General features: G+C 37.5%; 1 protein-coding gene across 1 annotated transcript in view; it reads left to right on the top strand.

Annotated features, from left to right (window-relative positions):
• The window catches only part of PRTG (protogenin), a 79,577-nt gene that overhangs the window by 38,533 nt on the left and 28,091 nt on the right, over nt 1-12,953 (top strand). Inside the window, 3 exon segments of the mRNA XM_034066372.1 lie at nt 1,629-1,793; nt 2,851-3,156; nt 3,503-3,691. Of these exon segments, the coding sequence (XP_033922263.1) occupies nt 1,629-1,793; nt 2,851-3,156; nt 3,503-3,691 (660 nt within the window).

Below are 12,953 nucleotides of genomic sequence, written 5' to 3' on the forward strand. Positions count from 1 at the left end.
TGTTCATATGTTGCTCTCTTCTTTTAGTTGGGAACCACATTTGTCAATGTGAGTAAAGAACATTTAATTGCAAAAAACATAAGTAGTACTACTGTTTGTGATTCCATAAGCTTTAAACAGAAAGGAAAAGTGGATAATACACTGATCATATACAGTTTTATAGGGTTTTTTTCCTGTAGACTTCACAGTGTGGTAGGTACTTTGAATACAAAAGATCATTTAATCGTTTAATTTCACAACTCGGGTATTCTGATGTTTCACTGTAAAAACAGGTTCAGGTCCTCTTTCCTATTAATAATAATAAAAAAAGAAAGGTTAGTGTTTTAATCAAGTTAGTTGTAGGAACCCACAGGTGTGAATTTTGTGGTTTTGTTTTTTGTTTCTTTAAGCAGAATATTTTACATTCAAATCGGGGTCAGAGTAGCAGGAAGAAAAGGGTCTGATGAGCGTGCATGTTGGAGTGTGTTAATTCCTTGTTAGTGATTTAGAAAAGGCACAAAGGGAATGCTGATTGTGGTGGAAGGCAGGCCTTGTTCTCTATTATGGCTGTTTCATTAGGGCCTCTGCATGAGGCCTGGCAATCCATTCAATGAGAGAACAAGTCCTTTTAATTTGAGCTCAAGGATCTTGTTTAGCAGGTCAGAAATCGTGCCTTGCAATTCCTAATTAACAAGCCATTAACTAGTCTGTTGTGAGATGCTCATAATCTTGTCTAATTAAAATGCTATCAAGTTAATTCATAGATGTGGGAAAACTTAATGGTGGAATTTGCCTTTCGTTTTGTTTATAAATTCAGTTGTGAAGAGGAGGAGCTGGCTCTTACAGAGGTTTGATTAAGTTGACATGCACTTGGTGTGAATTGTTTGTGAGCACAGCAGCTTTCACCACACTTACTCTGCTTTATAGCCTTCCTCTATAGGAATAAAGCCCAACAAAGACAAGGACTGCTGCATGCATTGCTATGCATATTTTAATGTGAATTGCTGACTTTTTTTTTCTTTTTTTTATTTATTTTTTAACAATTCACTATGAGCCAAACATTTGTGAAGCTCATTCTGGTCTGTTCTTATTGGCCTTTCTCCAAATTAAAGAATAAAAGACATCAATCAAATGTAATAGAATTCCAGGGCTAAAATGAGCTCCTTTTGCTGAATAAATTCTGTTTGTTTCTTTTTTTTTTTGGGGGGGGGGGGGGGGTGCTTGTTTTGTTTTTGATGGAATAGAGCCCTCACATTCCTCACAGTCTGCTATAGAAAGGCTCTGTAAATAGGTTTTGGGAAAAACCTCCCTGACGCTAAACAAGTAGATTTAGAAGCTTGGTATGAATGATGAGGCTATTAGGGCTTGTCTGTTGTGTTACTGTACATTGGGCACAGTTTGTTGTGACTAATTCTAAATAGGGTTTAGAATTGCATTCATCATCCCTCATTCAGGAAAATGCTGAAACACTATAATCTACACAGTTACTTCTGTGCATAAAAGAGCTTTTACGTCGTATGGTTGAAAATACAGAGGAAGGCTGGGGAAGAGCATGAAATAACTTTGTAGGATCTAAAAGTTAAGATACTGTGATGTTTAGGGATTGACAGGAATTTTTGTTTGTCTAACTCTTGGTTTCTATATGCCAGGTTTAAATAATGAAGAATACCAAGTGGTCATTGGAAATGATACAACCCATTACATTATTGATGACTTGGAACCAGCTAGCAATTACACCTTCTATATTGTAGCTTATATGCCTCTGGGAGCCAGTCAGATGTCGGATCATGTGACTCAGCACACCCTTGAAGATGGTAAGACAAATATCACTGATTTAGCTCAACATTTCTATTTGCACTGTGTAGAAATGTGCAATCCAGTGCTAGCAGCTCTTGAGGATCCCAAATTTCCACTGATGTCAGTGAAACTTCAGGATATGCACAATGTAAGACTGAGCCAGCTGATGAAAAGAATGAGAGTAAAGAAAAGTAAAGAAACATTACAACAGGGCAACACTGTATATTACACAGTGTCTTTATCTGCTTTGAAAAACATTTCATTAAATTATGTAGATAACTTCTAGATTTTTTAAGAACTCCCTCAGTGTTGAGAAATTGATGATACCCTGAGATTTAGTCTCTATGATACTATCTTAGGAATCTGAAATATGAATCAAACTGTGCATCCACTGCATCTTTTGCAAATTTGGAGGAAAATTTAAAATAAAATTTGCTATACAAAGTATTTTTTTTTTCCTTTTGGTCTACCTGGTTGTTAGTTACATTGCAATTTCAGAAAAGACCGTACTTTTGTGCAGTGATTTAACAAATCCGAACATCATGATGACAACAAGCTGTTTAGTTTAGTTCATTAGAACTGAGAAATAAATTCTGCCAGGGTTAAGCTTTAGCAGTCTGGAACATTGCCAGTTCCAGTTGTCTGCCTGTCTCTTGTCCAGGAGTTACTATCCTGATTATACAGTATGGTAGAAGAAAACACGCACTGAGTATTCAGTAGCACAGGTTGTTGTCTAGACTTTCAGTTTAAGCTGTTGCATCTAACCTTCTAACCATCTAACAAGTCAGGTTGTCAGAACAGGAAGGTCCTGATTACCTTTGATTGCTGCTGACAGTAATAAGAAAAGAAAACATTGAAGACCTTAGGAAAGGAGCTTGCTAAGGCTATCCTGCATACAGAACGTGAGAAGTATGAGCAGGGTCAAGTTATTCTTAAAAATAAACAAGAATCTACAAAACTTCTTGGATTATTTACTTTTACATTATTGGTATCTCATCATAGACTAAGTTTTCAGATGAGGGGTTTCTATCTCTCTTCTCCCTGAGCTCAAAAACTTTGTCTTTTCTGTTCTAGTTCCCTTGAGAGCTCCTGAAATAAGTTTGACAAGTAGGAGTCCTACAGATATTCTCATCTCCTGGCTGCCAATTCCTGCAAAATATAGGAGAGGTCAGGTGGTCCTGTATCGTCTGTCTTTCCGTCTCAGCACAGAGACCAAAGTTCAAGTCTTGGAGCTTCCAGGGACTTCAGATGAGTATCTCCTTGAAGGCCTAAGACCTGACAGTGTGTACTTGGTTCGTATCACTGCTGCAACAAGGATTGGCTGGGGAGAGGCATCTTTATGGACTTCCCACAGGACTCCCAAAGCTACAAGTGTGAAAGGTAATTCTTAGTTTTACCAGCTTCAATTTTTTTTTTTCCACCAAGTAGTGCAAGTACTGAGTATCTTTGGTGTGTTTTCATTTTTCTTTGAAAATAACTACCTTTTAGTTTATTTATTTATTACTTATTAATTATTGTTACATTAAAAAACATTTCAATTCTAATTTATCCTGAATTACATTGTTAGATTAGCTTTATAGGGAGTCAGACATAATAAAGAAATAATTATGAGTACACAGATGAGCTAGAATCAAAATCTAGAGTGAACTTTGGGCCCCCAGATTTTATTGTGAAAATTAGTTCTTTCTAGGATGTAAGAATGTTATATATATTTCTCTAAAACCAGCACCAAAGTCTCCTGAGCTGCATTTGGAGCCGATGAACTGTACAACTATTACAGTACAGTGGCAGCAGGACTCTGAGGACACTGCAGCTATTCAAGGGTACAAGCTATATTACAAGGAAGAAGGCCAACAGGAGAATGGACCAATTCTTTTGGATGCCAGTGATCTTGAGTATACTGTCAGTGGTTTAGGTGAGTATGTAAAATATTTCTTACCTATTCTGGAAGACGGTGAAGCCAAAGTCATCTTTGAGAGCTTAAATCATTAAATCTGAGGCAGCAACTTTTAGGTTTGGCTATCTGTTCTCCCAGCAATAAGCTCTGCAAGCTTGATTTACACAGCTGAAGAAATAATCCTCTCCCAAAATGTGTCACACAATGCTTAGATAACCAGATCTTGTAAACCTTGTGTAAGTAGGAAGAAGGACACCCAATTACTTATCACAAGATACAGAACTTACAGTTAGTAACTGCTGCTAATAAATGACATAATTTACTTTTCTGATTAATATGCATTTTTTCAGCTTTTGTGTATTTATGCCTGATCTAGTAACAGTGAAATAATAATGCCAAATACCAAAGTTTTTTGCTCTGGTATTGCTAGCCTATTTGTCTGTTATTTGTAGCCTTTGTCATAGCTATACTACACAACAAGCAGTGCTTGCTCACCATAGTAGCAAATAACGCTTGTGCATGTCATTATCTGGTTAATACTTTTAAGGAGTACTGGTAAATATTTGTAGGACTGACCACAAAGATTAAGGAACAAAACTTGCCGAGTCCTACTGGAGTCTTTCTGCTGATCACCTGACTCTCTTTCCTCCTATAGCTGTTGCTATGGAAGAAAGCATACTCAACACACAGTGAAGATGTGTTGGTATCATTCCCTAAGTAACAGGTGGTTCTGTAAACACATGTAACTGAGAATTTCTTTCAAAAAAAAGATGTCATCTATAATGTAATTAGCAAAAGTAGTAGGACTTGACACTTTGTGTTTGAAGTGTGTTGAGATAGTTTACTTAGGGGCAGTGTGGAGAATTAATGTGGACTAAACTATCAGAATTGACCTGCAGTCTTACCTAGATTACATGGCCTCTTGACCATGTAGATATTTGACCATTAGATATTTGCATCTGCTGCATACAGTTGAGATACTGTTTTAGGGGAGATTTGAGGAGAGCATTCTGGTGTGTTAGCTGGGCAACTGACCATCTGTGACCATTTCTAGCCAGAGCATCTGCCAGCAGCTGACTGTTTAACAGAGGTGTGAGACAAAAGAGCAGCGGGTTGAAAGGATGTGGTGTCTCAATGTCCTGGAAGAGAAATAATTATTTTTTTTTGCTTCTCGTTACGCAGTTACAAAGCAGTAATTTCAGACATGCAAATTTATGAATTGTGTGATCTACATAATATGGATTTTCTCAGGACACTAACTCTCCTCAGATTAAATTCTTATTTGACCAGGTTATTTTATTTATGCATTTCACATTTAAAATATTACTTATTAGGGAGTGATCCTACCTGGTAGAATTTGACACAAAACAAGGCAAGTCACAGTTCTTGGTTTTGTGACTACGGTAAACTGAATCTTCATGAGCTGGACGGAGGCTTTGAGGACTAATGTTCTGTCATCCATTTGCCTCTCCTGAGGACACTAAATTACTGATTTATTGGCAGCCTCTTTAAAATAAATGTCTTCATTATGAGCTACAGGAATTAGTAAAATACTGCAAGTGTGACAAGGAAGAAGGGGGTGTTTTAAGATTTTTGGTTTCATGTGTGTTGTATAACATGGTCAAACAAAAAAATTATTCCTAATTTGGAAGAATATGCTAATAGTATTAGGTGCTTCCCAGTGGTAAAGATGGAGTAGTTTCCAAACAGTCCCTCTTCATGTCTTAGTTTGTCATGGCCTAGGGCTGCTCTACCATTTCCTGTTCTCTTGCATGGTTAATAAACTGCAGATAGAGTTGTAGTGACATTTGGAGCATGTCAATATGTCTCCCCATGGAACTTTCTGTAGATGTTGGTACAACTGCCAGTTGTCCAAAATCTGTGCACTTAAAGAAGATGGTTCACTTACTCTGTGGCAATTGAAGTGCATCACAAAATCAGAATTTGCAATATTCTCTACACAAACAGAACCATAGCACTGATGATATAAGCACTGTTGATTGCATTGATGGAAGTACTGTAAAAGATTTGAGATGTCTACACGGCTCTTGATGGAGGCACAGGTGTGAGAAGTAAAGCAGAATCAGCAATGCTAGTGTAAAATAGGTTATAGTGATTAAACATGAAATACAGCAATGTGAATATTATATTGAATGTTTTGGTATCTTATTGGTTCCTGCATTGCTTTTCAAAAACTGACCTCTCTTACTCCAGTGTAAATCTAACCAGTTACTTCTGTGTATTTTTAAACTGGATATTTAGCATGATAGTCACCATATAAATAGAATTCAATGATCTGATCAGTCAGAGCTACCATTTTCAAAATAAATATCCACAGTTTCACATAGACATTTGTTTGTGTTAAAGGTCTTGTCATTTATTTTTCAAAAGCAGGCCATTTCCTAGGCCAGTGTAAAATTCCACTATTACTTGAATTTGCCACCGGAGCAGACCCTTGGGTGCATACCATGCATTTTTCCCTCTATTTTTAATTCCTTATTTGCTCCCTCCTGCTTTAGAAAATTTTCCCTAACAGAAAGTCTTTCATTGTGGCACTTGATGAGTCTGCTGGTACAGGTTCTGTTTCTGTAATGGTTCAAAATACATGTGTTTAGAAGTTGAAGTGAGTTTTGTTGGTAAGAGTTTGTTTGGAAACCTTCTTGCTGTGTAGCAGGAGAGGGATTGGCAAAGTTCACAAGTTAAAATAGGTGTCCAGAGAAGCTCATCTCCCATTTAAATGTCTTCATATTATTTTTTTCGAAGACTTTTAAGCATGAGCTTTTGCATCTTTGCTTCAACACTGTTGGTACTCACTATTGTACTAGGTGGACTGTTGGCCTGTCACAGCTCACTGTGATTGCAGCTATATGACTGGTAGAAAGGTAGAGCCTGTACAAGAAGGGCAGTGACTCAGAGGAACCTGTTTTAACCTTATCTGGTTTATTGGAGTTAGGAACTCTTTATAACTAGGTTGAATGCTGATAGGCATCTCATCCTGGAACCTACATCTAGTTAGCAAACTGAAGAAAGCATGGTCAGTTATTATGCTGTAATGGAAGAGTGCTATTCTTCAAGGCTGCCTGGAAGTCTCCCTCTCTGAGCTTTTTATTGTTTTTCAGTTCTTACCATGCTACAAATGAATTAGAGTGCCACTGGTGATGGGGGAGTGCAACATGTTCTTGTGCCATTAGTTCTTTCTACACTTAGAGGGAGGAAGGAAAGCAAGTATTCACTCTGCTAATTCATTCTTCTGTAGTTGCTGTCTGAGGCCTGTTCCACCACGACTGGTGGTAGCTACAGTGAAGGTTTCAGAGAGTTGCACTTCGGTGACAAGACTAACTTAGAGACTCACACTAACACCTTGAGGGAAGCAGGTTGTGGCAGAGATGTGTACCTTAGGTGCTCTTTTGTTTCATTGCATACAAGGTAGTGTCACAGTAAATAACCGTTTTCAGGCAGACACCTTAGGGCATGGATAAACTGGTCAGTTAGCTTTGGTGAAAATGCCTTGAGCATGGGAGCCCACACAGCTTGGCCTTTCCGTGTGAAGGCCCTCCTCAGGACAGCCTGCAGAGAGGAGTGTCCTGCACTGGGAGCTGCGGGAGCACTGCTGGCTCCCCAGAGCCTGGGACACTTACTTGCAGGCTGCAAGGCACTGAGCAGAAGCTGCCAAGTGATTTGATGACCACGAAATGGAGTGTATCTGCTTTAAAAACATACATAAAATAGTTTGTGATTCCCAAGACTTGGCAAGACTGCAGCTCACTCTTTGGGATAGCTGCTTCCATGCTAACTGATGTCATCCGAGCTGTGTAACATGAGGGGCACCACAACCCCTTGCTGCTTCTTCTGGTACTCCAGTTTCACATTACCTGGTAGCATTTTCCCCTGCCTCAGTAATTATTTTTCTTTTGGAAAAGAATTTTTATGCAGCTCTGTCTAAAAAAAGGATCAGAAAATACTTTTTTTAATAAATTAAATTTTTCTTTTGGGAAAATAATTGGATTGCCAGATTCATTTGTGGAATTTACTCCAAAAATTTGGTCTTAATCAGAAAAACTTCACTGCCTGAAAGCTCTTTGATGTCTTATTTCTTTCCAGTTACTCTCTTTACAGAGGGGAAATAAGGGAAGGTGCATTTCCCTGCCCTCCTTGACTTGGGCAGAATTTCCAAGTCAAGAATTTTGCAAAGTGTAAATGACAAAAAGACACATTTTGTTGACCCTGCATGGCACTCTCCTCTGAAAAGAGAGCTTGTGCTGAAGAATTAGCCAGCTACCTACTACACTTAGCATTCCTCCAGAGACCTGGCCTTCAGTTGTTTAATTTCCCCGAGATCTATTTATGTCGTGTTACAACCATGATTACAGCTAAGCTTTAGTCCAGGTCAGCAAAGATGACAGGGTCAATCTACAGTCTATAGAAATTGAGTAAAGGTGTGTGAGAAGAGTCAGTGCAAAGAATTTCGCCTGTTAAAGTGCCTGATGCATGTCACCTGAGAGTCTCTTGTAATGAGTCTGTAAGAGTGATTATGAAGTTTTGTAAAGCAATTGATGTGATGGTCAGATATGACACAGTGGTTTTGTTTGCACCATACTGCATGTGCTAGCAAAATGCAAATTAAAAAACATAATGGCATCTTGACAGCTTTGACATCATTACGAACGGCAAATACTGTGAAATAGAGAAGGAATACTGAGCATTACATATGTTAATGGAGTGCTTTCTGATTGGTAGGGTTATAATTTCAGTTTTATCCCAGGTTTTGTTGGTGCCAAAATAATCTCACATACTTGAATCTAAAAATTCTAGGGTATCCAGAATTGTGGATATGGGAATTGATACTTCTTTTTGGTTGTAAGTTACTGTGGAAGCTTAGCTTGGGATTCCCATACAAATTCAAGGAGCCAGTCATTCCTACAGTTTCATGAAATGATGTGAAAGAAATACAGGTTTTCTCCTTCAACACTATTCTTTTTATTTTTGTTTCATAGTTAACTGTTCTCAAATAGCATTTAATGAAATATCATCTAGTATTAGATATACAATTTCTTAGATATATTTTATATCAGATTATGATATTTTATCATATATAAAATATAAATATATGACATTTTATATCAGCTTAGATATTTTATATCAGACATTCACAGGTAAATGTTGATTTGAACAAACTATGCAGCTCTGTCTAAAAAAAAGGATCATAAAATACTTAATTTTTTAATAAAGATCAACTGAAAGCTCTATTTTCTTGCTTGGAACACCAGATGGTAGCACTGTGTGCTATGTATACTGTAACCATTATATTTACATTGTTACATAGTGAAAAGTGTCTAATAGCTCAGTAGGTGACCAGGACAAATATTATCATTTATATCCACTGTTTACAGCTGGGTTACTCTAGTGTTTACTCACGCTGATTATATCCTTAAACTAAACCTCTTATCTGTCAGTTCTCCTGATTGTGTGTAACAGGCTTGCTACTACTACTTACTAGCTAAAACATAAGGGATTTGCTGAGAGAGTGGAGGGTTTAACAAATACATATTGCCATATTGCACAGTAATAAACCCAAAAGCCCTAGAAGTAGACTGCACACGTTTGAAAGCAACCTCTTCCTCAGCTAATTGTGACCTCTTTCTCTTTTGCAGACGTGGCAGTTTATGTATATTTGTACTTAACAGACCCGAGCTCTTGCCTAGTCCTGGTATGATCGTGTGCTTCTAGTACATGTCAATAAACAAGAGACACACATTCCTTACTTTCTAGTCATGAAAGGCGGACTTGTCACTAGTCATGAAAGCCAGACCTGTCACCACCCCAAATGAGCCTGTCTTCCAACTGCAGATGTGGCATATCTGCGTATCTTTTTTTTTTTTTTCCTTCAGGATTTAAAAGGGGAGATGGAGAAACCCCCATAGATTAAAAGAGAGAAGGGAAAGGGCTTTATTACCCTGTATTTTTTTTTTACCTGCAAAAAAAGCTTTGACAAGCTTTTACCTCTTTTATATAAGGAACCATATTGCGTTTTAAAGGCTATAAGTGTAAACAGAGATAAAATTGGGTTTTGTTCTGTTTTGTTGTTGTAATTTACAAAATGTCACATCATGTTTTGTTTCAAATACATGTCGGTGCTAGTAACTTATCTAGATATATTTGTAGCAGAAAGCTTCTTTTAGATTCAGATTTACTGTTCTTGCTTGTGCAAGAGCTAGGTTGGATGGCAGATGCAAAGAAAGAATCCAACCTCTGCTTTATGCAGTGTTTCTGATTATGTTCTTGTTGGTCCATGTGCAACTTAACATGCACAAGGACAAGTCAGTGGGGAATATCAGGAGGTTGCACAGCGCAAATAGACTGACATGAGGTGACCAGACAAACTAATTGGCAGAGTCACCCGCTTGGTTCATTTCTCCCTTATGGAAGAAAAATACTACGTTGCTCTGTTCAGCTGAAAAATTGATTCGCTCAGGTTGTAAATTGAATTCTTACTGAGCAAAACTAAAGCTTGTGTTTAACTATGCGGCCCTTTGTTGGAGCACATTGGCATGGCATCCATTACAACTGTCTTTGGCTCAGCTTTATTGAAGCACTCTTACACTCGAATGAGTGGGAATCCTAGATAAATATCAGCTTGTTCTGAGCAGATTTGCTGAGGAGAGGCCAGTTAACTATCAGCTGCTAATGCCACATACTTATTATGCAGTTCAAGTGCCACATCTCTAAAAATGTAATGCCTTCCTGTGTAGTTCTGCTGGTATTTCTCTTGCACTGTGCAGTATTGCAGTTTTGTGTCATGATTAAACTTTTGCTCTTAAAAAAAACCCAAAACGGTTACTTTGCATGTGTTTTTTTCTGAAAGCATTTAAGTTTGCCTCTGTTAAGGAAATTGGAGTTATCAAATATTTGTTTTAAATCACATCACTGTTACTTCTGCCCATGTTTTAGTTTTTGAAAGTAAATGTTATTTTTGTACAGTTATTTTGTAATGAAAAGCTTTAGTTATTAATGTTAAATGTTTTTGTCAATTTTAAATTTCACCATCAAGCCTCTCAGTAGGTTACTGATTTAGCCAGTAATCAAATCCCATAGGCACTAGAATACTGAAATCTTAACATCTGCATTAGCAGCATAACTGGTTTTGGTGTTGATTAAAATGTTACATATGACAGACAGAGGAATCTCTAGGCTTTCTTTGAATTAACTGCAGAGTCATGAAAGGGCTCTAAAATTCATAGAAAATTATTCATTTGCTTACATGTTAAGCACTTAATCTTGGGCCAGAAAGATGTATCCTTGTTCTGTTAGATAGTTGAGATCTTTCAGAAACAGGTAGATTGTGTTTTGGAAGAATTGCCTAGTATATTTTTATGTAACCTTCTGGAGAAAGCTCTCTGAACTTGTTTCAGTTTGAGCCCATTTATCTGGGAAAATAGTCCTGAGATCCTCATTTAAACGTGCCTTGGCTTTTGCAGTAATTAATTTCAACTTCCCAAGCTCGTGGGTCTTTAAAGGGGATAGACATGGTGAGAGAGAAGATACCCAAGTGCAGAATAAAGATTGAATATACTGTACTTCAACAGACAAAATAGAGTGCTAAGACCAGTTAAGCCTAATGCTCTAAAGAGACAGTGGGAGCTGTCAGGATGAGGGAAGTTTCATTGTTTCATGGGACAATGCCTTGTAGCAATTTTAAAGGTAAAATGCAAAGATACAGGGTTTACTAAGGTAATGGGAAAGATTGTGTTCTGTGGGCCCACTCCAGTAGCACAGAGGGTTGTTGCCTGGTTTTGAGAGACTTTCTGTCTCTTTATCAGCCGTCCCCATAACTGAGTTGTATGCAGTTGTTTCTCTCAGGACATCAGACTAATTGTGTCATAACTTGAAGAACTGGAATCAAGTGTGCTGCAAAGCCTTGGAAATAGCAGGGAGAGATTTTTTGCACTCTTGCAGTCAAGCGAAATGTGTCGTCTTGAAAGTATTTAAAGGTAAAATTTTCAGTGGTGGGAAAGAGATAAGAATCTTGCAGGAAATGCTCTCTGCTGCTCTGCGTTCTTGGGGTAGGAATTCCACCATTTAAAGCTAAAGCTGTGTGGGAATTCAGTTGGGAAATTGTGTCATGTTGATTGAGTAACAGTTAGGATGTATGCAAATAGTGTTCCATTGTTCATTTGTGGAGCTGAAGGTTAAAATTCGCTTCAGAAAAGGACATATTGATCATTCCTTACATTGAGAAAGTTGTAAATTATTTTAAATAAAGCCCCTCGAAGTCACTTTTGAAATGCACCTAAGTAGTACAATGAATATGTAATAGCATGCATTTTAGTAGCTGTAATATAAAAGTGACCAATAAATAAAGACTAATTTATTGGACGTGGAATTTAAGTGTGCACCCCTGTTTAAAAAGAAAAAAGAGTGAGCAGTTAGCAGTGGCAGGAATGACCAGATCATTCCTCAGTTTTCTTAAATAAAAGAAAATAAACTGAACAAAAAAAAAATCCCAAACACCCTCTCCCAAAAGAAAACCCAAAAAAACCCAAACCCAAAACCCCACTCCAAACCAAAACCCTTAACAGCTATCTACATTCCTGCTATTGCTATACAGCCTTTTTTAAACAGAACTTTAAATATGGTGGTTGGGGTGGTTTTGTTTCCTTTTTATTTCCTGAAATGAGAGGATTTGTCTCTCAGAAACAGCATTATTTAATTTGCTATTTATTAGACTTCATTAGTAAAATACTTAAGTCCTGTATTGCAAAGAAACTGCTCCTTGGAGAAAGCTTAGAGAGAACTCCTGTTATAGGAAATTAAATCAACATTGTCCATTAATCATACTGCAGGTCAACCCCCCAGACCTCTCTTGATTGTTCTTGGTGAATGTGAGGAACCATTAGATGTGTGAGGTCCTTAAAGGTCTGAGTAAGTCAAAGGGGAAGAGTTTAAAAAAATGCCACCATTAGCACATGAAAGAGACTTCAGAGTGGACAGAAGAAAACATTTGCCGTACAGGGCTAGCTACATTTCTTCATTTTTCCCCGTGTTGTTTTTCTTTCTTCTTTTTTTCCCCCTTCCTATTATTTTATTTTCTTCCTTTGTTAAACAACAATCCAGATGTTGTGGTCAAAAACTTAATTTCTCCTGAGCTTTTTTTCATTACTTCTTTTGGATCATGTTACCGCTTGTGATAGTTGTACAGGAAAGGTAATAGTAGAGGTTCTCTGCAAATGCTGTGTTAGTGATAAGTAAAGGCACTTTCAAAGCTAAGCTAATATGTTTTCTG

This window comes from Melopsittacus undulatus, chromosome 9 (genome assembly GCF_012275295.1).
Source record: "Melopsittacus undulatus isolate bMelUnd1 chromosome 9, bMelUnd1.mat.Z, whole genome shotgun sequence".
NCBI classification, from domain to species: Eukaryota; Metazoa; Chordata; class Aves; order Psittaciformes; family Psittaculidae; genus Melopsittacus; species Melopsittacus undulatus.